Source organism: Oryzias latipes, chromosome 6 (genome assembly GCF_053564925.1).
Source record: "Oryzias latipes strain Hd-rR chromosome 6, Olatipes_Hd-rR_3.1".
NCBI lineage: Eukaryota > Metazoa > Chordata > Actinopteri > Beloniformes > Adrianichthyidae > Oryzias > Oryzias latipes.
The window spans coordinates 17,799,098-17,824,598 of NC_136242.1; the positions used below are offsets into that span (position 1 = coordinate 17,799,098).

The following is a 25,501-nucleotide window of genomic DNA, read 5'->3' on the forward strand; positions in this document are numbered from 1 at the left end:
TATTGTATAAAGTAAATAGAGTAAAGTTGATGACCAAATTTCCTTAATTTAGCTTTAAAGTATGATCCTACAGGTGTCATTTTGATATTTCATTTTATTTAATTTCAGCCCTGTGTGCTCCTTCACAAATGCATCATTTCTGTAAAAGCTCTGCAAGACAAATGCAATGACTTGACTGCAGAAATGATGGAGATCTAGTTAACTTGAGGTATAATGGCTTAGAAAGAACATCCCACATTCAAGCTGCTGAAGTGGGAAAAATGCTGGTATTTCATTTAAAACATGTGTGCACAAAAAATACATATGTTTTTTACAATTTTTAAAGCAAGAACTTTCCCTAATATTTTCTTTGTTTGATAATGTAATCTGACTTTTGCGGCCACTAATTATGGACCCTAGAATGAAATGTTCTTAATGAAAATTTAATTAAAACACTTTTTCTGTAAGGTTTTTATTTTAAGTAATAGATTTGTGACCAAATGGGTTTTCACAAATTGAATGTTAGCATAAAAATATATTTTTAGAAAGATAATCAGCATTCAGTTTAAAGTTGTCTGAAATCTCGGCAACGCGTATTTAAGGGACCACTTTCAATATATTCAGTGTAAATGCGTGTATATACGCATTTCGGGTTTCAGCATTTAAAATTCTTGCCAACATGCGCTTCCACACAAGTTTTTAAGTCCAATTTTGGCTCTGCCCACAAAATGTGCAGAAATTGATTTAAAATGAAACCTAAAACTCTTTTTTTTAATCCATTTTCAAAGCATGTTTTATTCCTCTCAGGGTCAGAAGCCTAACCCGGTTACTTGTGGGTAAAGGCAGGGTACACCCTGGACAGTCGCAGGGCCACAACCAGGGACAATTTGGAGTAACCAATCAACCTATGAAGCATGTTTTGGACTGTGGGAGGAAGCCAAAGTCCCCGGAGAAACCCACGGATGCATGGGGAGAACATGCAAACTCCACACAGAGATTTCCCGGCTCTCTTGCTATGAGGCAAGAGCGCTAACCACTGCACCACTGCGCATCCCAGTTATTTATTTTTTGATATATCCTTTATCAAATGGTGCGGGCCTCTACCGAATGCAGTTTGACACCAATTGCAAATACTTTGGCTCTTGAATAGTAAATGATCTATATTCAAAAAACAATTGGAGTTCAGTTTATTTTATTTTCCATTTCCAAAACATACATTGACAAATGAAGACATCAGTTCTGCGCACAGAAAGTCAGGCACCTGAGAAGACCTCAATGATGCTCATGGATGGACGAATAGTCAATTTTTGACTGCTGGTGTTGGGAACCAAACCTCATGAGAGAAGAAAAACTGTCCCAGGAATTATAAAAAAAAACCACTGTAAGTGCAATAACTTATTGCATCATCTTGCACATTTAAATGTAGAAATAGTTGATTAATATTAAAAAAAAGCTGCTTAAAGCGATAACCATGAAACAAAATAGGTATTTTCCTGGTAAAACTCCAGCTCAACTTTTTCAAACAGAGATTTGCATTTCTTGGCATTATTACTGCAATACTTCATTATTTACCTCTGGAAGTATTTTATTACAACAAAATAAAAGCAGAACAAATGTACAAGCAATCGAACAATATCATTTATATTGTTCACATTCGTGTGATACACAAAAATATTAAAAACAGGCGCTTCAGTTGCTTTATTTCAGTAGTACAAACATTAAAAGAGCTGCAGATCTGTGGATCTCAGAGGACGGACCCAAAACACTTTTCTTACACATTCAATTCTTAGGAATTGACTTCATTCTTACCATATTCTGCCTGCATGTTTTTTTAATATGTAAGTAGTGAGCTTTTATATCTTTAGTCATTTGTCTTTTTTGTTTGCTGACATTATTATGACAGAGTCCAAACCCTGTGTATAAAGCACTCCTGAGTGTCTGAGCTATCATATCATCACCATATTTTTCACTGATTACATGAACTTTGGGGACTTTCCGTGTTGGGGAAAGGATCGTGTTCATAAACAGTTGATGGTTATGGATCAACTTTGAAAACCCACTCCAACAAAAATAGTTTTCTCTAATGTTTTTAACATGTTTTTGTGACATTTTTGTCATGAAGTAGGACATATATAAAGAAAATGATGCTTAAAATTGCAATTTTGAGGATTTCTTTACTCAAATTGTTGTGAATCAGGAGCAGACGAAAAAATAACATTTGAAAAAGCATGTAGGTGTTGTGTAGAAGCTACCATGGAAAGCCACAAACTCTATGCTCTGCTCCATTCTGAGGCATCTGCATGTAGACGACTGAATCCAGATACGTCTTCATTTTATTCCTCTGAGCTGGAATCTGGCTCAAAATAGTAAGGCTGGAAAGCTTTGATATTGCCCGCCATTTTTGTTAAACCGGTAATGTCAGATTGGGGGTGTAAGGGGTTCTAAACTAGCAAGTGGGTTTGTAAACAGATGGATTATGGAAAATGGGAGGGGAATACTGCCTAAAAATGATCAGGGTTTGCCTAAAAATGGCATAATCGTGATCAAAAGACCGCTGGGAATGCTTTTACAGTAGATCAAAAGATGATTAGAGTGAGTCTTTTGGGAAAAAAAATCCCCCATCTTCAATACATTTTTTTTGTTACTTTTTTTTTGCAGAAAAAACAATATTACTGGATTTACTCACTTGTACTTTGAAGACTTTAGGTTGGGGTTGTTTTTGGTTAACATTTACCCAAAGATCACCAGATCTTCCAAACTACTACTAAAGACTGTCCCCAAAACGGTTCCAGAGCCCAATTTTTGTGACAAGACTGAGTGAAAATGGCAACACAAATGGATGTGACTTCATTCACAGCTCAAAATGTGTTTGCAGTGTTCTTTAGTGTCAAAATAGAACCCAAAAATGACAGAAAGCTGCTCACTGGAGCCACTCCGTGCTCTGCAGTCAGTTATGTGTGTAAGAAGCAAATCCCCACATTCATCTCTGCTTAACAAATTACAAACTGATTATTTTTGCAAGTGTGTGGTGTTTTAGGGTGATGCTAATACGCCGCAGGGTCACATTGGTGTTGAAGCTTGCTGCTGTGCATTGGTACCCCACGTCTGCAAGTATGGAGACACCGTTTCCTGTAACCTGAAGCCTCAGCCAAGCTGGGAAACCTGCGGGGGGAGCCTTAGGAGGGGAGGTGACAACTTGGTTCACTCTCACACATCTGTTCCCACAAGGTTAGGCTTTCCTTGTTTTACATTTCTTTGCTTATTTGCATGGACATAAATTACTGTAGGATATCAGGCTCGAACAAGATGATTGTTTTCTGTGGTAACTATAAGTTCGAAATTGAAGTTGAGAGAAAATAAACTGTTATCCTCGGTAAGCATTTGGTAACACCCAAAGGGAAAGGGGCTTGTTTCAAGACAGCTTGCAAAATGCAAACATTGTTTAGAAATAAAATTAGACGGATTTGTCTGCATGAGAAAAGTCTAAAGTGGCCGGCGCATGGACAGTATAAGAATGGTGGGATGAAAATATGAAAAAAAAAGAAAATGATCAATCTTTCAATTCCTGATACTTCATAAAAATGTTTCTTTGGACAAGATTCAATATTATAAATTAACGATACACAATTTGTTTTTGTGTGTTTGACCTCAGACCCCATTTGTATTAGTGAGAAACGAGATATGAAGATTTCAAGGGTGAGCTGTAGAGTAACACACTCATCAATATTTCACTCAATTTTAGCATCTGCTGATTCTCATAGTTATCTTGGCCTCTCTTATCTCCATGTCTCCCTGTTCATTTGACCTGCGTTATCATTCGTGCTCCCAGAAAACCCCTCTCTGCCCCCTCAGCGCTCACAGATGGAGCCGTGTTGGGGGGCAGGGTGGAACTGTGTTGGAACATCATGTAGCCCAGGAGATGGCTGCGCTGTGTTCCTTGGCCTTCATACGAAGTGCAGCTATGCTGGAGGACTTGCGGTCCGGATCCACGTTGAGATCGTAGCCGTTGATGCCCCCACTAATTCCCGCCCCCCCGAACAGGCTCCCCATGTGTGTCTGTCCCATGTGGCTGCTTCCTGGACTGGGAACACCCAGGAAGTCAGAGACACCCCCAGGACCATGAGGGTGAGGTGGCATGCAGGAGGAAACAGTATCACAAGGTACCACACAGCCTGGCACTGGAGATGCTCCACTGCTGCTCCCTATCCAGGACGAATTCTGGATCTGAAAAATTGGAAGGGAAATGCACAAGATATTTATTTGACAATATACCAAAGTAGGGGTGTCCAAACTTTTTGCAAAGATGGCCAGATTTGATGCAGTGAAATGTGTGAAGGCCCACCAATCAGTCAACATTCTTTGAACCCTTTTGATACCATTCAATGCAAATGAACTATTTAACAAAAATGTATTGCAATGTAATACTTTTAATTTCTTCTCACAAACCAGAAATACTAAACACATTTTTTCAAAAAATGTTGTTAATTTCTACGTGAACAGGTAAATAACACAAAAGATATCTTTTTCAGAAGTGACTGTGGTTTTGATCAGAGACACACATAAATCTGTCCTGTTTGGCCCTTAAGGCTCTGAAGATCAAAGTCGTTGCCACACACAGGTCTAAAACGGCTTTTAACAGAATTTAGCCAATCACGGTCAAGAAACCATACACAGTTCTCAGAAAGTGTCAAAGGCCGTACATTACTGATTTTATGGAAGGGGCCTGCAGGCAGCATTTGGCCCATTGGCTGGACTTTGGACATGCACTGTACATACACGTTGCACACTCGAGCCTTGTTTTCACTGAGCGGTACGGTCCATTTTAGAATGGTCCAAGCAGTGCAGATGAGCGTTTCCACTCAAAGTTGGACCGTCACAGCGCATGCGGGGTGAAGCTAACAACGACAACAATGGAGGTAATCCAGCAGCTGATTATTTTCCATTTGGCTTTTGGCACTTCGTATATACAAAGCATTTAATTTTGTTTGCTGCTTTCTTGAGCTTTCTTTTGTCGTAATGACCTTCAGCCAATCAACAGGTTTCAACAGTGGTTCCACCCCAACCAGTCTGTTTCATTTTTCAATGGACCTACAACCGGCGGGGGCCCAAAAAGGCACGATTTCATTTTATACGAGTCCATTTTATGATGGAAACGCTTAAAATACCAGACCAGCCCGTACTGTACCACTCAGTGAAAACGAGGCATAATGGGATAAAGCAGCTTAAATTCCTCAATCTGATTCTTTGCACTGTTTCTGTTGCTCTCACAATCATCTGTGGAGCTCGGCGAGCAGGCAAACACTTGTATTTCTTTACCTGTGCATAGTTCTCAGGCCGGGTAAGAAGAGGCAATTCATAAGCAGTTGAAAAATGCGTGCGGACTTGCTGCATCTGGCCGAAGCGCTCTCTCTTCCTCCACTTGGCTCTGCGGTTCTGAAACCACACCTGCAACCAAAACCAGTCCGTCAAGGGAAAAAGCACATAAAAGAGGCCAACTTCAGTCAAACAAAACTTTAACATAATTTTCAAGCAAAGCTCTCGTAGCCTCTATTACAGCAAGTGCCTTTAGTGGACAATTGGGCCCTGGTCTTGCACAGCAAGTGAAAGTACAAATGAAGCACATAAATTCAAGAAAGTAAAGCAAATAAATTCTGCAGCACATGAAAGTCCAGGCTTTACTTTTAAGACTTGACATGTCTTTAAAGTGCCGTCCACACTGAGCTATTGATGTGAAAATGGTGAGTCTCCCCTGGCGCTGGATGTTTTTGCTCCTCCTTTTGATACACAGTCGTCTGCCTCTCCTCAGGCTGCCAGTGTCGACAGATCCACATCTGGGCCTGCAACTGTTCATAAATCACTCTAAGAGAGGTGTGCTCTCTCCCACATGTCAGTACAGTGCAATACAGCAGGGAATCCCTTCGTAAATCTCCCTCTCTATCTCCCTCTTTACGCACATATGTGTTTTCCAGCTTCATTCTATTCAATTTCAGGACAGTTGACTTGATCAATGATGATACAAAGATTTATACTTATTGCTGTCTTTTGCTCCTGAAGCAAACCTTTTTTTTTGTTCGTTAAGCTAAGTTGACAACGTGCATTTTAGCGACCACTTTCAAACGTCCACATAAACATTTGCGTTCAATACTCTCGTGTTCACGTGCAGCTACACAAGTTTTACAGCTCTACTTACAAAACACATGGCCCTTAAAAGTGCATTAAATTAAACCAGGTCAAACTTTGACCAGTCAGGGACTCAAATTTGTTAGTGAGCTGTGGATGGCGCCCCCTTTAATTTAGCAAAGTGCCAACCGTTTGAAAATTGATCATGGAAGGAGAAACTAATAATTGCAGTTGGTGCCCGGCCAGAATTATATGCCACCAAGTCTTTTATACATCTGAATAGAGCAACGAAAGCATGGAGCTAGATTGGCGAGATTTGCACTTTTGCACTAAGCTTCCTCCAACTGTAGGTGGGGGACATGCGCTAGTAAGCAGTAGTGAAAAAAAAGAAGGCCCTCCCTGCTTGTCGAGTGTAAATGCCATGGGGATAAATGCATGTTCAAGAACCTGCGTTTAGTGCATTCTTGAATGCAAGTCACATGTGCAGTGTGTCCGTAGCTTTAGATCACATCTGTCAAACTCAGGCCCGCGGACCAAATTTGGCCCGCATTGTAATAATAATTAGCCCACAAGATCATGTCAAATATGCATTAGAGCTGGCCTGGGGTAAAAACTGTACCGGTAATACTACAAATCCCACAATGCTTTTCTAGTATGTAAGCGCTGTCGAAATCGGCAAGCGCCCCCATTTTTCTGTTGACAGTCATTGACAGCGGTCATTGACAGCCATGCTCCAGTCACATCGGACAACTTAATTTCACCCTCCACAAAAATGACCAAAACGAAAGATGGACAACAGAAACTTTCAAGACAGATGGGAGGCAGATTATCTGTTCGCGAATATAAAGGCCAGACATGTTTGTCTCGTGTGCATTGCTAACGTGGCTGTAACGAAAGAATATAACACAAGAAGACACTATGTGAAAAGGTTAGTTACACATATCAGTTGCAGTTAATTTTTCAATAAATATCAAGTTTGGCCCATGACTTTATTTTACTGCTTAATTTTGGCCCACTGTGAATTTGAGTTTGATCTTTGAAAAATCTTACTTTGCCTTTGAGGCAAGGAGACAAAAAGGCCTGTTAAAGTCCAGGAAAATCAACAGCAATCAGTACCAATATAGCCTACTCCTGGTTGTTGTAAGGGCACTTGAACTTATAACATAAATGTTATGTCATCTGATGCTGTACACATATCTGCATACATGTAATTTATTGTAGCCGTACCAATGGTTATTAAAATGTGTTTGTGGTACAAATTTAATCTATATTTGCATTTTACTGATAACTCCAAAAATAGAAAGTCTGTTTTATACTTTAAAGCGATTTGTAATCGCTCTGTGGTCACATGGCCATCGGAGTTTGATCGCCCCAGTTGCTGCAGAATGTGACACCTGCTGGAGGTGTTACCTGCGACTGGAACTTTACGCCCGCAGTGCAATCGCATGCAAATCGTGTCATTAAACCTGAATTTATTTCAGGGACTACAGTACGCAATCGCAGAGCAACTCTGTCCAGAAAAATATCTTTTTAAAACTTAATGGGTTGAAAACTTAACTGAAGAAGTAAAAGGAAAAACCTAACTTCACACACAGACACAGAAAGACAGTAAGTGACAGAGAGAGCGGAGAACATAAAAAAAGCAAGACTGGAAAGATCTTATATCTCACATAGATATATCTCATATTTTGCACTAGACTACATAATGCAGCTCGCCTCTTTTTTTTCAACTCTATATTGCCTGATTCGGCTCATTGGACAAACACACTACCCTCCTCTTCCTCAGCACGTTTGCAGATGCAGCAAGTGAATGAGCAGGATGTTGTTTATGTCACAAATAAACAGTGGAGACAATCGCGTTGTACAAAAAGTGTTTTTGCCACCCAGAAGTGCATCGCATTGGGGATGAGGCTGGTGCAATGACCAGTCGTTTTGAAGTACAACCGGCCTTAAGGCATTAAACTAAATTACTCTATAATCATTTTACAATATTACTTTACTTTCAGTAAAGCATGATATTACTGATTTGAGTTTTAAAACTAAAAACATGCTTTTCAACATGGTAGTGTTATTTTCATAATTTCTTATGTCAGTTTTGTATCAAAAGAGGCCGAGGTAGATCAGACTTGTAGGCATTAGTTTAACAGTAGTATTGTTTTTTAGTTTTTGATAAAGACAATTACTGTCATAATTGTTAGCCCATGATGCTTGAATTTATTTCAAACTATGAAAATAAAATTCCCACTTATGGTTGCACTTTCAAGTTGATGCTAAATGAAGGTAAGTTTGGAACAGGAAGAGTTTGATGCGTATTTGCAACAATAGGCGTCAATGGGTAAAGTAAATGAATGCAATAGGATATTTTTTAAAGTCAGAAATGTGAAAAAAGGTTAAGGATAAAAACAACTGCGGTAATAAAATATAAATTAAATTAAATTAAATATGGTTTTTGTCAATTTTATTTTTATTCTTTAATTTAATCGTCATTTGAAATCATTAGTTAATTTTTTGCTACTAATTTGTTTCAGTTCAGTGAAACTATGTTGAGCTCTGTTATATTTTTCCTACGTCTTCCTTCAATAAAAAGAAGTGCACAAAGTCTCCAAAGTGTTTGGCTGTATCTATTTGTTGGTTGTCTGAAGCTTATCCTCCCATGAGAGACGAGGAAGATCTTCAAAGAGAGCAATGCCGCCTCAACATGGGGCTCTGAATCTGGGTTGTGAGCTGATTCCCAGCGCAATCAACTTGTGGTTTTCACAGTCCCTGACATGAGATTTTTCCCTCTGGCCTCCTCTTCAAATGTTGCACTATTGTCTCTTACTTTTATTGTTTCCTACAGTCAAGACACAAGACACATGCTAACTATTGCAGGCAGATTATAGCGATGTCATACAAAGACGAGCACTACGTGTCTTCATGAATGTTTTGTACTACAAAATTGTTTCTTCCTTTCTTAAAAGGCAATGAGATTTGTATGCATCATAAAATAATGTAATCTATTTAGATACTTGGTCTTAGCAAAGAAATTTTCTCACAAAAAAATACTTATCCAGAGAAACGGACATAAAGATGTGTCGCAAGAAGTCAACATTCCTTAGGTCAGCTGAAGAGATTATAGGACATTTTACCACTTCAGAGTGGGAAGCTGATATATGAGGATGCTGTCAAACCTCAATGTCAAAGTGAGGGGGTTTGGCCCTATTTATTTATCATGTTTGGAAACGGGGCTCTGAGTGCCTGTTACCTAGGTTCTGAGGGTCTTTCATTTCTTTTCGATATCAGTCTTTTGATAGAGCTTTGGTCACATGAGCTCCAAGCAAAGACTTCCAGCCTTAAACTCTTTAAAATGACTTCTCGTTTGCATTTTTCTTTTTCAGAAAAGAAAATAAACTCTCAATTTTGACTCATAGGTGAACCTGGTGTGAACATTTGACATGAAATTTGTTTGAAAATTGCCATTTTTAAGTATTGTACAGGTCGAAGGTGATATTCGGACGTAAAGTTCAGTAGAATGTAATTTATTTATTTTTTGCCAAATGTAAGTTAAAACTATATGTTCATATATTTCATGTTCTGACAGAACACAATGTTAGTTTAGCATAAAGTGCATATTTATCAGAGTCTGTGAATATATTTAAAAAAATGTCATGTGCAGCTGAATGACCTTAGCCTTTAAGCTGCACTTTACTTTAAAGATAAAGGCTTTATCATTGACAAATCAAGATTAATTTCCTCATCTTAATCTCTCTGTTATACTCCCACTTCTCTGTTGAAGCTCATCCTTTGCTGTCGACAAATGCCCCCACCCTGCCCCCCAATAGAAAAAAAAAATCTCCATGTCCCCCTTCTTCCCGCCTCCCTTTTAAGTCAGCGAAGGGAAGTGGGGATATTGGAAAGTGAGATGGGGGAATGTTCAAACTGGAGCTTGTTTTCATTTCATGTTTAATTTCCTGACGCCTAAGTACTCGGCTTTCCACAGCTAACCCCTCTGACCTTTTGGAGGCGCGCCGACTATAGCGGCAGAGCTGGCGTCCACACACACACACACCGGATACAGAAAAATACAAGCCCCCTAAATACTAGGTTATTTACTCATTTAAAAGTTGAAGCTTTATTTTAATTTGAAGCCTTAACAAGCACAAATTCCTTTTAGGTAATGGTAATCTGAGCGGTTTTAAACAGTGGTAGGAAAGAAACTTGCTGGGGAGACAAGTCAGAAACATTTCATCTACTTTCTGACTTAAATGCAATTGTTAATTAATTTCTTGTTTTAACACTGCCTGACCATGTACACGATTTCTCAAAAGCTCACTAAATGCAAACACTACTTTTGTTTGAATTATCAGGCAGACATCTGCAAGGAAGGTGGCTCAGCCATCTTGGAGCTCGCATTGCTTGGCAGAGATACAGTAATTGCTAAAGACGCTGACAGCCAAATGCAGCTTACAGAGCCATTATAGAGCTTTATTTATGCTCCAGAGCCAGCAGGCAGGGAAAAGAGGAAAAGGGGAAAGAGGGAGGGCAGGGTCCAAAGCTCCCAAAAGCAGCTTTGAAGTCCAGCCGTCTCACCTCATCTCTGTCATCCAGGTTCACTGCAATTGATAGACTGCTTCACTTTCACACAACCCCCCTTCCTACATGAAAAGTAGGCAGAGTGGTGAAGTTCAAGTATGAAGCTGAGAGTTAATTGTGCTAAATAAACTGGTGGCAGCAGAAGTTACAATTACAGAGAGCCGCTGCCAGACTTTGTGAGAACATTTATCATCGAAACGAGGATGAAAGTGAAGGACTTTAATGTTGGCATTTTGGCAGAAAACATCTGTACTATAGGTTTCAATTGCTATTGTTCTGGAGATGAAAAGGATTCTCCTCTCACTTGCCAAGCTTGAAGTGCCCCTCAGTGCTCAACAATTGGATATCCCTGGATTTTGTCTCAGTGGACCTTCAGTTAAAATTGGTGGGTTTAGTCTTGATTGCATGCATATTTGGGGTCTGATTTTTGAAGTTTGGGTCAAACCATGTGCGACGAAAAGAAGTTAATTATATTCATCTGGGATATAGCTGGGCTTGTGTGAACGCCTTATCCATGTATTCTTTTTACTGTATCACCAGAAGGATCAGCCCAAGTTCCCTCTTTGTAACTGTGTCGCAGACTATTATTGGAAATTGACCCTGGCACCCCAGAATATCTTTTTCATTCATGCAAAAACAGCCTTGAAACCTTCCGTCAATGTTTCTGTCGTGCCTTTAGAGGTTAGAACATGGCAATGCTGGGAGAAACCCTCGGCCTGTGACTTTCTCAGAGTCTGCAGTATGAAAGGAGTGAGAGTCTTCCCTCAGTCCCACCCATCCCACTGTGTTCTGGAGCTGGCAACCAGAAAAAGAAAAATGAAAACAATAGGCATCTGTCTGGCAAACTGAAGCATTGTTATCAACATGTCAGAGCATGCAAACATAAACAAAACCCTAAAAGATGCATTCAAATTTTAGCTTTAAAAAGCAAAATTGTGCAGAAACTCCAGAATCATAACAACTGACGGTTCTCACTGGCAGTCCAGCTTTGTTTGAATATGGTTGAAGCTGAAGCCTTATTCACATGCACCCGTACAAGGGTTAAGGTCCTGCGGGTTTTGGGATGTCCAGGCCCACGGAAGGTCATAGACACAATGTAGGTGCCAAAACTGCCTGTCCACTTGATGACACATGATTTCTTGTTTTCCCTGGTGTGGTGGGCATGTCACTTGGACAGATAGAGGTGATTATATAAATGTTCATCCGTTCACTTTGGTGTAATGAACGCCAGTTAGAGCAGGTGAGCTGGGAATGTTCACCTTTTGTTGATTGCTAACACTGTAAAACTTCAAACACCTTTGATCACGATGAACATTTTGTTGAGCCATGTTCGCATGTGTCTCACTGCAACAACTGAATTTCCCAAGCTGGGTTCAATAAAGTATCTTTATCTTATTGAATGTTTTGTAGATCAGTGTTGCTTAATTGACAGTCTTGTACAAAGTGATGACAACGCTTCAACATCGCTTTAAGCAACGCTTTATCATAGCCTTTCATATTACCATGCACTATCACCACTAATGCAGATAACAAATGAGCATATACTCTTAAATAAATCATCGACAAACAGATATTTGTGCGCGTCCTCAATGGAAATTACCGATTGCTCGCAGCTAAGCATGTGAAATGGAACAGACATGTAACCGCTGAACCTAGTTTAAAATTCATGGTGACTTGTAATCACTCGCGTCGCATTGGTCACAAGGCTATTGGTAATCTCCCCAATCGTAGCAAAATATGACACAAGCTGATGACATCATCTGCAATTGGAAATTTATGCCCATGAGACAATAACATGCATATCGCATGATGGCAGAGCAAACTTGTTCAAAATCCTTGCAGTTTCCACGTCCCAGGATTTTGAAGACAAGGTCGCTATAACTGCATTCTAACTACATGAGGGGTTACGCAAGTGAAACCGGCCAACCTTAGTATGAACTAGATCACACAATTACCATAGTGACGAAAAATGATTGATGCAATGGCTGATCACTATGAAGTATAAACGGGGCAAACCAGGTTGTCTACAATCTCAAAATTTTGTGTTGGCCACCTACATGCCCTGTACAGATTTGCCCATTTTTCATCTACAGACAGCTTGTGTCCAGGGCCGTTGTGACTTATGCATTAGCATTGGCTGAGACACTCAAACAGTTTTACTTACTCTTTACTTTTTTTTTTTCTGCTTCTTTAAATCCTTCTGTCAACATGCACATGTCTGGTTCTTACCAAGAAAACCCCACATGTGACACTTAAAGGAGTGACGATGGATTTATTCAGCACATCATTAAACTGCAATCCTATGATTTAAACTGCTTTCATTATATTTTATAATTTGGAGTTTACCTTCTATTTTTTACTCTTTTGGTCAGGCTGAAAAACTTTTTGACTGCCAAACTTTTTTTTTTTTACAAACCCAAGGTAAAAGGTCATGATTTGATATAAAGAAGGCTGTTAAAGTCCAAAAGAGTCATTTTGGATTTCCATTATAAACCAATCGTTGAACATGTTTAAATTCTTAAACAGCTCATGTGCATGGCTATACCTTGTAAAAGTTCTGAAGCTTTCAAATCAGCCATCCTCACCTGAACACGAGCTTCTGTCAGGTCCGTCCTCAAAGCCAGCTGCTCTCTAGCATAAACATCTGGATAGTGCGTCTTCTGGAAAACCTTCTCCAGCTCCTCCAGCTGGTAGCTGGTGAAGGTGGTTCGGTTGCGCCTCTTCTTGCCTTTGTTGCTTTCAGCCTCACTTTTGTCCAGAGGGCTGGAGAGTTCTGACCCCGGACGCTCAGATGACCCCTTCAGGCCTGGTTCCTTTAGATTCAGATAACTCCCCTCCATCCCAGGAGGATCAACACTGGGAGGCAACTCAGACTCAGTCAGGCTGTTGTCTTTACCTTTATGCACAAAAATGACACAAAAGAGAATTTGTCACACAGTATTAAAGAGACTTGCCTCTAAATCCTTTTTGAAGTCATTTCCAGCTAAGAAAATCCATCTTTATTGACCTGACGGAGAGATTTCGAACAGCTGTCTAAAGATTGTCTGACAATTTATAGATGAGTCAGTCTGCAGTAGCTAGATTAGTTTTTATGAGGTCTCAAAATTCTTAACTGAAGCCTTAGTCACATGATTTCGTACAGGGGTTGACTTGCTGCGAGTTTTTGGTTTGGCCTGTGGAGGGTTGTAGAGAAAAGCGCCCACATCTTAAGCCTTTAACACCAGAGTTCTTGTATGCGATACCTAAATAACACACACTCTTTGACAAACCGTAACTCCTTGATGTGATCAATGCGATTCAGCTGATTCGACGTGGAGAAAAGCGTCTTTTCATATCGGCTTTGTGCCGACATGCAACACAATAGTAACGCAAAGTGATGCAAAACAGCGCATAGAAGAGTCAGCTGATTCACATAGATTACATAAGTACTTCACAGCTGTACAATGAAGCTTGGCTACTTTTTTCAGCGGTGCATAGGATCTGGGGGGGTTAAAAAATAAAAATCCAAAAGAGTTGTTCACTACAACTGGTTACTTGTAGCGTGTTTGTAGAATAATGTGCATGAACATTTTTGCTCTACAGGCTCACCAAGTGATCTATGACCCTGCAATTTTATGTGGGTCACCAGCTCCTTACGGGTTTGTTCATTTTTCATCTGCAGATAGCCCGTATCCACCCATAAAGGCAGATTTGACTAAAAATGGCATGGAAAGGATACATCAAGCAGTTCTTCATAGAATTGCCTGATCTAATAACAGAAGAGGGCATACATGGTGTACCTCACCTTCGTTCTACTATAGTGGGATGAAGGTGAAGTACACCTTGTACAATTTGCTAGTCCATCAAAGGACATGAAGCATGTTTTTGGTAGAATGACTGGAGAAAACCCACGCATGCACATAAAGAACATGCAAACTCTACACAGAAAGGTCTCAGCTGGGATTTATATCAGTGCCTTCTTTCTGTGAGTAGACCCTGCTACCCACTGCAGCCCTAATGTAACTATATTTTACCAAAAAATAAAATTAATTTTAATCATATATGTTTGCACATACTGTATAGCATTTACAACATTTATTGGTTATTTGTCTATTTTCAAAGCCTTCACAGTGGTCTTTAAGTTATGATTATGCTGTTTTTAGACATTTTTGTTTTCTAAGACATAGTTTCTGCAGTACACTGATCGTTCATTAGAAATTCGCCCCTGAGTTATGAATGAAACTGGCGCAGAGGAAGCCCGCGCGGTAGCTTACAACCCTTCGCAACCCCAACCTAACATTAGTGGTGCAACAAAAATGAAAAGCAATATAGGAGCTATCCAGCCGTGCAGTTTTAAGTCATATACCAAAAACCCAATTTTAAATAGTGTGTCTTTAAATAAAAGACAAATTAGGTTTTCTCACAAAAAACAGTCAACGTAACCCAGTAAGTTTTTGACCATTTTTGGGTGGTAATCAAAGTGCTTTTTACGACAGTCCTATTAGTAAACTTCTGAACTTTAGCTAGAATTTATCAAATGTGAATCAAAACGTTCTTAGAGCCTCACTTTAAATTCAAAAAGTGTCTGATCCTCATCACATTACAAAAAAAAAACAAGAGATGGTATGGGCCTCAAAGGTCTTCTGTGAGAGAAGTAAATCTAAGAGTCACAGTGAAGAAATGTCTGTTTGTTTGAAAGGTGTGTCTCTACACACGGGCCAGACCTGTCACACATCAAGCAGAGGGCTCTCCCTCACATGTCTCAATCATTCCTGAAATCTGAGTCAGACGAAAAAATCTGTTTCATCTCGTGATGTGAACACTGGGCCTTGAGCGCAGAGGGTGGAGGCGACCACTCAACTCCCCCCCCAGGCCTCGCCCAGGAGATGTAAACAACATTGTGTTTGTCACCTTCAATTTCTGCATCGCCTATTTCGCGATAGACCTGGCGTTGTTCCTGTCGGCACATGCAGGCTCTTTTTGTTTCTTTCTGCGGAGACAAAAAAAGCTGTCTCTACTCCTTCAATAAACAACTGGCAGTGCGAATAAATAATCGGAGTGGGTCTGGTTGCAAACCGGTGAGGACGGCGTCTGTTTGCCTTCCTGTGAATGGGCACAGAGAGCCGCCTGCCTAAAAGGATTGGTCTGAAAGCAGCACAGAGCGCTCTCCACCACATAAACAGATTTGCATTGGAACAATACGTCACTTTTAAACCAAGCTGACACATTTGTTTAACATTTGTCCCTGCTTTTGGGAAACGTAGCGATGATTAACCTAACAGTTATGTGCATGTGTTTGACTGTCACTTTGCATTTTTATTTTTATTAATGTACTATTTCTCGTCTGTCATTTTCTTAAAATATCTACAAAAATGGTTCATATTTTCTGGCAACTCTCAGCCTTTCCGCCAATTTTTTCAAGCTTGATGACTGAATAGTTTCAGAGTGATTAAGCTAGGCGGTGGCTGTCTTCAACAAGCATGTTTGTTTTTCAGAGATTAGTACGTCTTCGGCTGGAGTGTCCCTCAATGAAATGTCAATAGTCATTCTCTCAGAGCTGTTGCAGCCCTCCACTGCTCTCTGTTCAGCCTTACCCGCTAATGGAACAACACAACTGGAGTTCATGGCCTCAAACCGCTGTGGCCTCACCTGCCAGACCTGTTTACATGGACAGATGTTCTGACATCACTGGCCTGAGAGCGTGCACCGGGCAATAATTTCATTCCAACTCTGGGCTGCAGTCTCTCAAAGTTAGTTAGGTCACGTCCAGGTTCCTGATAAGCCTCTGAGAGCAAAAATACAGCCACAGCTCAAGGCTTAAGGCACATATCCTGTGTGGGTGAGTCTGCAGACGGGTGTGCAGATGAGCGGATGTAAGAGGGCAGGACGGTGCACGGAAATATTTAAGATTCTCTGCATTATTACTCTGGCATCTATGGCATTTGGAATGGCTAAAATGTTTGGAAAGCAACTATTCTACTAAAAGAAGGTAGAAAATGAGTCACGACCAACAGCAAGGAACATTTTGGAGGACTGGAAACAAACACTGCTTGACATTATTGTCCTGGACCAATTTTTAGTCGATGGAGACTAGCGAAAGTTTCTTATTTCAGCCAAACAACTAAAATAATTAGGAATTTACCCACAAAACTCAGTGTCAGAGTATACATTTTGTTGCATTTCTGCTTGTTTTGAAATATAAATCACAACTAATACAGATTGAATACAAAAATGTTCAACTTTTTGTTTAAACCAAAGAACAAACAAATGACTGATCATCTCAAATGCAGCAATCGGCTAACAGCAAAGCTAAAGAAGAAGAGTTCTTTGTCAGTGCAAAACTAAACTCTCAATATAAAATACAGTCACTTTGAACATCTACTCCTGTTGTGTAGCCTTGCCATCACATCTTGCATGTTTGGCTTAAAACTGATGAATCAGGATATTTTTGGGTGGCTAATAAATGCTCCCCTAATCTGTTTGGGACAGGCCCCGCCTCTTGATGATGGCAGATGGCAATACTGGAAACTTAAACACCTTGAATATGGGGCAAAAACACTTCTACAGTTTCTCAAGCACCTAACGTTTTACTCACAACTGCCCATACAGGTAGATATGGGCAGTCTGTGGGGGAAAAATGTACCAATCTACGTGGGACATGCACAAACTTTTAAGATCGTAAACTACTTGGTTAATCCGGGCATGCTGCAAGCAACAGGTCGTAGTGAATACTTGGGAAGCACGTAAGGGTTGAGTAGGTGAGACGCAGGTGTGTCGTATGGAATTTTCATTTTTTTCAACCCCCGTAAAATCTCCAGACTGCATAAGTTGCCTGTTGGTACTGTTCAAGCTCCTTGCATGGCCTTTGCTTGCAGCCCGACTTCTAGAAATAAGGAAATTAGACAATCAGAGTAGTTTGTGTTGGCATCTCATGAGGAACCTACTGTATGTATTACTAGCAAACCCCGCATGTGCAATAAGGAGCCAGTGCGTGCACCTCACTAATGGCTAAAGTATCTCTATGGGCACTGTGCAACATCATGACTCACATGTCATAAGTGCGTTTAACTTACCACATGCACTGCAATGGTACGTTCCATCTCCATGACACCCCTTATTGTGGCCACACAGGGCACGGCAAGACACACCTGTACTAATCTCTACGACCTCTCTCAGAGCCCAGACAACCCAAAAACCCACAACACCCGCACAGGTCAACCCTCTGTACGGGTCTATGTGACTGAGGCAAAAAGCATGTGTGAATTTCCAGAACAAAGGTTTGAAGCCTCTAAATCACTTGATTTTAATCTGTTATTGGTTGGATAATTGCTACTCTTCTATAGAGTTTTCTATCTTGTGAAGGTCCCTCATAAAAGCTTGAGTAGGCACTGCTGTGACTCCTGATATCTGAGACCGTAATGGAACGTGCCAACCTGTCTTTGTGCAAATGTTATTTTCATGTAAATCATTGCAAGGCTATAAAATCCCACTTAAGTACAGCCAGTTAAGGCATTAACTGTAGATTCAAGAGCCAAAAGACCTGATCTTCCCGAAGAAATGACAGACTACTGACCACAAATTTATGACCATTTTTCACAACTACTTACCTTATCTCCACCCTTATCTCCACCATTTATCATCATATGTCCAACTTGAATATGTAACTTTTAACGCTTCTTTCTTAGTTCCTTCAAACCCCTCTCCCTCTCCACTGTCACGCTAACCGTGCAGATTCATTTGCCACAAAGAGTTAGAGTTTCCCTGCATGCTGAGCTGTCTCCCTTCTCCTGGCAGCTCAGAAAAACACAACCATCACACTCTGCTTTATTTTGGGAGCCAAGATTCCTCTATGTTGGCTCATACCGTTTTTTTGGCGATCTGCTTTTGACAGTTGTTCTTGCTTCACCACTCACCAACGTACTGTATTTGAGAATGCGGCAAATATTGCCAGCTTTCAGGAGCTGCCAGTTTGTCTGTGACAAGATGCAGACCGCCTCAGTTAGCCGAGGTCAGATGTTTACTGGGGTCAGCAATTTAATCACTGCTGAAAACAGAGAGAAAACATCAAAGTGTAATTTAACTGGTTGTAAAGCAACAGGGCACCCTCACTGTTTTTATGGAACGGGACAGAGAGGGTCAAGTGAAGCCAAATAAAAGAAACACTATAAATTAGTAACCTGGGGAAGGGTTAATGACAAAACACTAAATGGAGAAGGGAATGCTTTTAAGCAGAGTGCTCTAAAATCGTCTTCAAAAACATATAAAGCCATATGCACAATGCTTGCAATGCATCGCATGTTATATGGGGTAAATAAAGGCAAATATTCCATTAGGTTTGACTGTCAGTTATTTATAGTCACTTTTGGATTGCAAACACGCAGTGAGCGGGATAATCTTTCCATGGTTCAGGCAGTCTAAGACATGATGTTGACTGTTGTATAGGAGGCTCCCAGATGTTCCTGACGGGGAGATCTTTGCAGAGACTCATGCAATGCAGATTCCCATGGAAACAGAGACGTCTTTCTACTCTGCTCCTGAGACGTACATTACCTCACTATTGTCACAATGCCTTAGGCTAGGGCTGTCTCCTATCAAAGTACTGACAATGAGTTAAAAGTTCAGAAAAAGTTGAGCAAGGGCACTTATTTTCTTTTCCTTTTCTTTTTTTTTTTTAAGAAAGTATTTTCAGTATTTTTTGACAGAGCAAAAAGACATGTAATAGTTCTACAACATGCTATTCACAACACCGTACTTCAAAAATGGGTCTAATTTCAAGGCAAGAAGTACTGTGGCTTCACATGGTAACACAGTGACTTCTACAGAAATTTACAATATTTCCGTTTCACTTTGGCGGATGGGATTGTATAAAATCACTTCCTCCATCTCCTTTTCAGGCAATTAGTTTAATTCCTTTTTCCTATTTAATGGTTTAAATGTGTCATGTACTGTATGTATAGGTGCTAATATGGCTATTTATGATTAAGAGTAATTATAATTGAATTATTTACATGTGGATATATGCATGTATATATTTTTTTTCCAGTCGATCCATGACTAGTTATACAAAGTTTGATATTTGTATGTACGGATATTCTGTTTGTCTTTTTCTGGTTTTATTTTTGTTTTGATTGCATGTAATAAACCAAATCCAAACTTTTACTAAAGAATCCCATTAAAAAAGCTTTAAGTCACAAAAACTTTATAAATTGATTGATTAATTATGAGCATAAAAAATTGATATGTGTCTTTCAGTGGGTCAAAATAAATTTTTACTGCCTCTATTCTATTAGAGTGACATTTCACTTTTCCTCTTTGCAGTCACAGACAAGCATGAAAACAGGCTCTGCGGAGCTGGCAGTGAAGTCATTACTCCTGGTTTTCATTAAACTACATACCATGTAAAAGTAGCCGTATTCTTCTGCTGAAAGTCAGCTTAAAGGGGGGGAAAGGACTACTGCTATTAAATTTCGAGGCTGTCATATCTTTGGCCCTTCCTAGTCATTTTCAGGATTACATACATCCCTGATCAAAACATTGCATAATGTGTTCATACATTTGTGGAGCTTTGATAGATTTTTTTTGCAACAATAGAAGCAACTAAAATGGGAAAGAGCTGCAGCACTAATGGCACAAATCAGACCTGGATTTATTTTTTTTAAGTCCGCCTCAAGTTTAGATGTCAAATAGACAATGGCATGTTTCATTGCAAGCTCAACGTGTTTGCACAAGAAAAACTGCAAAAAGTAAAGAAATAGACGCTGGCAAAAAAAGTTATTGATGGGTAGGTAACCTAGAACTTTAAATTTAAAAAAAATCCAGATAACAGGTGTTTAGCTGACATGTTTCTTACATGCAGACAGAGTGTTGCCGTGTTTTTCATTGAAGCTCTTCCTTCCTTACAAGTCGCGAATTTTATCTGTCAAGCGTTCACTTATTACATATTCTAATGTATTCTGGTTCACAGGCAAACGCTGGCACGATCACAGGTGTCAACCCATTGTTTTTGTTAACATCCACACAATCTGTTAGTCATCGGCCATGCATTTCTGGTGACCTCACTCCAACGGCCTTTTAACTTGGAGTCAGAGCATTATATTTTGACAAGATCTTTTTTTTTTCAAGTGCTGCCAGGACTTTTTGAGCCTGTGTTTTGCTTTTTATCCTCTTGAAAAAAATGTTTTACATATCACAGGAAGCTCAAGGTTGCTTGGAGACAGGAAGGGTTGTTTGAAAGTTGGAGACATTTTGGTATTTAGAATTTAGACCAAAAAGGGGAACAGAAAGGTTTTTGCTTGTGCCACCAATCTGCAACAGCAACACTGATTTTGGGTTCTTGCTTCTTGTTTTCCACTTTTGCCGCTTCTATTTTTGTTTCGATGAAGCTTCAAAATCAAAGAATTTATGTTTACTAAACAGACTGCATCAATTAGTCTGGAGGAGTGATTTTTAAAACTGGAAACACACTAAAACTGAGCAGTGAGTTCAGTAAAGTGCTTGTATATAAACAGCCTTTCCCACACATGAGGCTTTCCCAGAAATCTCGTCATTTCTCTTGAGGATCTCAAATCATTACCCAATCTCGGTGACCATTTCTGACTCCCTGCTTATTTGTGCAAAGTATTGTTGAAACAAGGTTATGTAAACCAGTCGCACTTTGTCATCCTGGGGACTCTGTAGCTTTGGAGACCTGGTGTTTGGGGAGTATGAATAATAACCATAGGAGCCAGTAATGCACATCTGCCTTGCGTTAATCCAGATCTCTCTTGCAGCATTCCTCAGTTCCCTCAATCAGCTCCGGGGGCATTTATTTCATTCACTGCTGTGTGAGCAGGTATAGACAGATGCCGTCCCCGTCCCCGTTGTAAGGCTGTCAGATGGATTAACGTGCCTTTAATCTACTAACAGAGCAACGCTGAGCACATCGGCATAAAATATGTCCAATTTGACAATTTTTTAAACGTCTGAGTCTGAGTTAAGTCTAAGAACAAGCTGCAATCCTATGAAGCTACATAGCTGCAAATGTTTGTCTTTGACACCAAATTTGGATTTTGTTGGTCCAAAAGAAAAAAAACGCAAGACAGAGTCAAATCTTTTTTTTAATTAAGGGACGCGATTATTCCTCAGTAGAGTGGCAGGCTATCAGAGCAAGTTTAGTTTGTGAAATCAGTGAAGACGTCCAATGGAAGAAGTTACTCAAAAATGGGTAGACCACAAGCCTGCGTTTTTTTCTATTTTTTTTTTTTTTGCTCAATTTTGAGCTAATTTGAAACAGTTTAGAAAATTCTGCATCTTTTTTTTTTTTTTACAACAATTTTTTTTCAGCATTAGCATTGTAAGAATGAGGATTGTGTTCAAATCCAGGAGGTGGAGTAACGATATAAAAAATGGTACATCTTTGATGGATAGGTTAGGAATTATTTAGATTTAAAGAGATTTTTTTCGTCTTTGTTTTTATTTAAAAAACTTTCAAAAAACACAATATAACTTCATATTTTTGCACTTAAAATCTTTTTACATTTTTAATGTATCTTTCACCGGAGAAGGATTTTGACATTGAAATAAAAGTTATAAATAGTTTATTGTTCAAATCTTGTTGTATTTTTGCTATATAAATATTTTAAAGAAAATGCATCTCTTTGGCTCATTTTAAACTGATGTGATGTCACTGTCAATTTTTTTTTCTTTCATATCATCATGTAACAAGACGCTGGCACAGCTGGATGTATTTTTTTCATCTCTTCCTGTTATATCACAACAGGTTTTTTTGTTTTGTTTTGTAACAGAGTGAAAACACACACATCATGTTTGTTGTTGCCATGAGAACAGCAGAAAAGTTGTGGCTGAAGTTGCCGCATAAAACCCCCGGTGGGCATGAGATGACTTTGTCATCAGGATCAGGAGATAAAGCGTTGAGAAATGCATCTCCCATTGCGGACCACACATAACAGCACAACCCTGTTGACGCCTGAGGCTTTGGCGAGACCCCAAAGCATCATCCCCAGAGCCACCATGCCTTCATCTGGCTGCAAGATTTTCAATAACAACATTGCACAGCTCTTCCTCAAGGGACACATGTTGCATTTAATGATGGTGTTTTAATGATTCTGTCAGTGCGCATGCCAAATCCACTCATTTCATGACAGGCCAGACATGACAGACGCTCTTGACAGTTCAGACCAAAAATTTAAAAGAAAATGAGCCCAATTGTTTTTTACGAAACTGAACTAATTCTTTTCCCATAGTATGTTTTGGCAGGATGTGGCACAAGTGTCGTGCGCTGAGCTGTATTGGTGGTAGATGATTTTAAATTATAAAAGTATAGGTCTAAATAACAGAACACGTGCCAAATTGGTGTAGGTGCTAGTGGTCAAATTTCATATTTTGATAATAGTTTGATCAAAAATAGTTTCTCATTTAAAAATAAAGATGGTTTTAAAAAGAAACTGAAAATCATACTTTTTCCATAAAACATTGTCAAAACATGGAGTTCTAACAAGGCCCATTAGCACAAAAGAGTTTAAAATCAAATTTATTTCAACTTTTTGTGTATTTTAACACATGTAAATGTTGGCTTCACTTTAGTTTGGGGTTTATCTAGGACCTTTCTGGTTAGAGGATTGCCAGTTTATTAAGTACATTTTCTTTTTCAATTTTTTTTTTTTTAAATTCCTTTTGCCTTTAAGATAGACAATAAAACAAAATGTTTGCTCTAAAGACCTCAGATTACATTTAAGCAACTATTCCAACAAAAATTTTAAAAAACCTTTTTCAGTTTTTTATTTGTTAGTGTACAAGTACCTAGAAAATACCTAAATAAATATGTTTATTTATTTATATTTGTCTTTTTGTCAAAATACGAGTTAGATACTGTTTGCTCATCTTTTTGGATTTTTTGCGGCCTCAATCGTTCATGACGCACGAAGCAACACTTTAGTGTTGTTGTTACAACTGTTTTTAATACAACAAAGAACAAATTTTATTTTCTTAAAAAATCCAGTCTGTGAAATTGAAAAATAAGACCGTGGAAAGCCAGCGCGTCAAAAGTCCGTCCTAATCACCATTATCCTTTACTGATGTTTCCAAAAGTCACAGAAGGTCTGTCCTAAAAAAAAAAAAAAAAAAAAAAAAAGAAACTTTTCCAGGATTTCTTATTTGAAAGGCGTTATCTTTCCACATCCAGCTCATAAGAAATCACTGCACATCACAAAGTCGCTTGCAAGAAATGCGCATAAGTCTTCTCCCTTTTTTCTGTAAAAGTCACCAACACCTTTATCGCGATATACAAAACACATTATTACACATTAGTTCTTGTTTTTCGCAAACATGGTCGGCGCTGTGCGCATGCACTCACCGTAGCAGGGAATGAGCGTTCCGTTGTGCGCGCTGTCCAGGTGCAGCTTGCCGCCTTCAGGGGGAGTTTTGCAGGTCGGCCGCTGCATGAAGAGCTGATATTTGTTAAAGCTGCTCTCTTCAGCGCCATCCAGTGAGTGGCACTCCGGCTGGAAAGGACTCCTCGGCTTCTCCCCGTAAGCCTGCCCTTTACCAGGAAGGAAAGTGGGGCTGTATTTGGTTTCAGTGGTTGGGAAAGTCCTGAAAGGGTTTGTCTGGTGATCTCTACCTTGCGCAGTAGATGCACTGTAATAAGAATCCATCGATGTCATATCGCAGTATGAGACGCACGTATCTGCGTTCATACCTAAGAAGTTATGGAGAAAAAAAATCCACGCGTTTCTTCTTTCCCTCCCCTACTTCAGGCTGCAGATATTCTCCCCAAATTCTCGCGCGCTGACACCGCCGCGCTCAGGCACACACACTCTCACGCTACCGCATCTGGGACTTGTTAAAAAAATGAATCTGATGTTTTCCAGAAACCTCAGACTGAACAAATGCTAAAAGGCCCCTGAAGGTTTGTCGGAGTAAAGAAAGAAAGATGCCTCGTTCAGGCCGATGCCGCCGGGCCAACCTAAAGTTTTTCTGACACACGCGCAAGCAGCGCTCCAACCGTCTGAGGGCCCACACTGAGCTTCAGCCTGCATTATTATGCTGCCAGAAATGGGAGGTCAAGCTCAAAAGGGGGAAAGCTTTTTTGGTCAACACGCGGGGGACACAACACATGACATTAATGTAATTAGAGGATGCTGCTTTGATTCCTGCTACCACACATGCGTCAGACTAACGTCTGACTTTTGCAGACGAATTGTCTTGATATCAGGCTTGTGTATCAAGATCTCTGCCAACGCAGGCCACGTTTGGTTAGTCCACACTGTGTTAAGATCCACGAGGAAAATCGGTCCTGTGTTATTTCCCGTTACGCGCAAAAGGCGCACAGAGAATCAATTCAAAAACAATTTTAATATTTTGCAAATATGTATATATATTTGTTTAACATCTCAGATTCTAAGGTCTGGATGCTGCAAGGAGCTGCATCCTCTCATTCAGCTTTCTTCCATTAGTAAAAGGAGGCTGTTCTCTGACATATTCGGTTTACTTTTACTAAAACAAATAAATCCGCTTTGCGGAATCAATTACCCTTTTTTAATAAGATAAAAAGCGGTCAAAGGCTTGTAATGAAAGAAGATGAGCCATTGCGGCTGTCCATGCTCAAATTAGATAAATGTTCTCAAATCACTTTGCCTATATTCACTAATTTTTGGCAATTATTGCATTTGTGGGTAATTGTTAGTGTTTCATGAGAAAACAAACTAGGAAAAATGAAAGCAAAAGCTTCTTTTCTTATTTAAATAGTAGATTAGATATTTAACTAAAGAATTAAAAAGATCATTTTTGTGTCTTTGACTTGGACATCAATCAGAGAAGCGCGCGTCCGCTGTCCACCTTTAGCCGCGGTTTT

General features: G+C 39.7%; 1 protein-coding gene across 2 annotated transcripts; it reads right to left on the minus strand.

The window, feature by feature from the left end:
• Positions 1–1,154: 1,154 nt before the first annotated feature.
• On the minus strand, positions 1,155–24,699 carry LOC101168948 (homeobox protein aristaless-like 4). Of its 2 annotated transcripts, XM_078949338.1 has the most exons (5): positions 24,269–24,687; positions 24,002–24,187; positions 13,257–13,567; positions 5,296–5,424; positions 1,155–4,203 (listed from the first exon to the last, which is right to left on the minus strand). In XM_078949338.1, the coding sequence occupies exons 1-5, from the start codon at positions 24,342–24,344 to the stop codon at positions 3,883–3,885; spliced, it is 1,023 nt and encodes a 340-aa protein (XP_078805464.1). In that variant the 5' UTR covers positions 24,345–24,687; the 3' UTR covers positions 1,155–3,882. The 2 variants fall into 2 exon arrangements, with proteins under 2 accessions (XP_078805464.1, XP_004069603.1); XM_004069555.5 differs by having other exon boundaries at positions 24,002–24,699.
• Positions 24,700–25,501: the final 802 nt, after the last annotated feature.

Bases quoted from the DNA above. Each gene is read 5' to 3' on its own strand.
- LOC101168948 (XM_004069555.5), bottom strand. From the start codon at position 24,344: ATGAACGCAGATACGTGCGTCTCATACTGCGATATGACATCGATGGAT. The intron at 13,568-24,001 runs GTGAGTGCATGC...TTGTGCATAAAG, and splicing joins AACGCTCATTCCCTGCTACG to GTAAAGACAACAGCCTGACT. The intron at 4,204-5,295 runs GTAAAGAAATAC...CCAATTTTTCAG, and splicing joins GGCCTGAGAACTATGCACAG to ATCCAGAATTCGTCCTGGAT.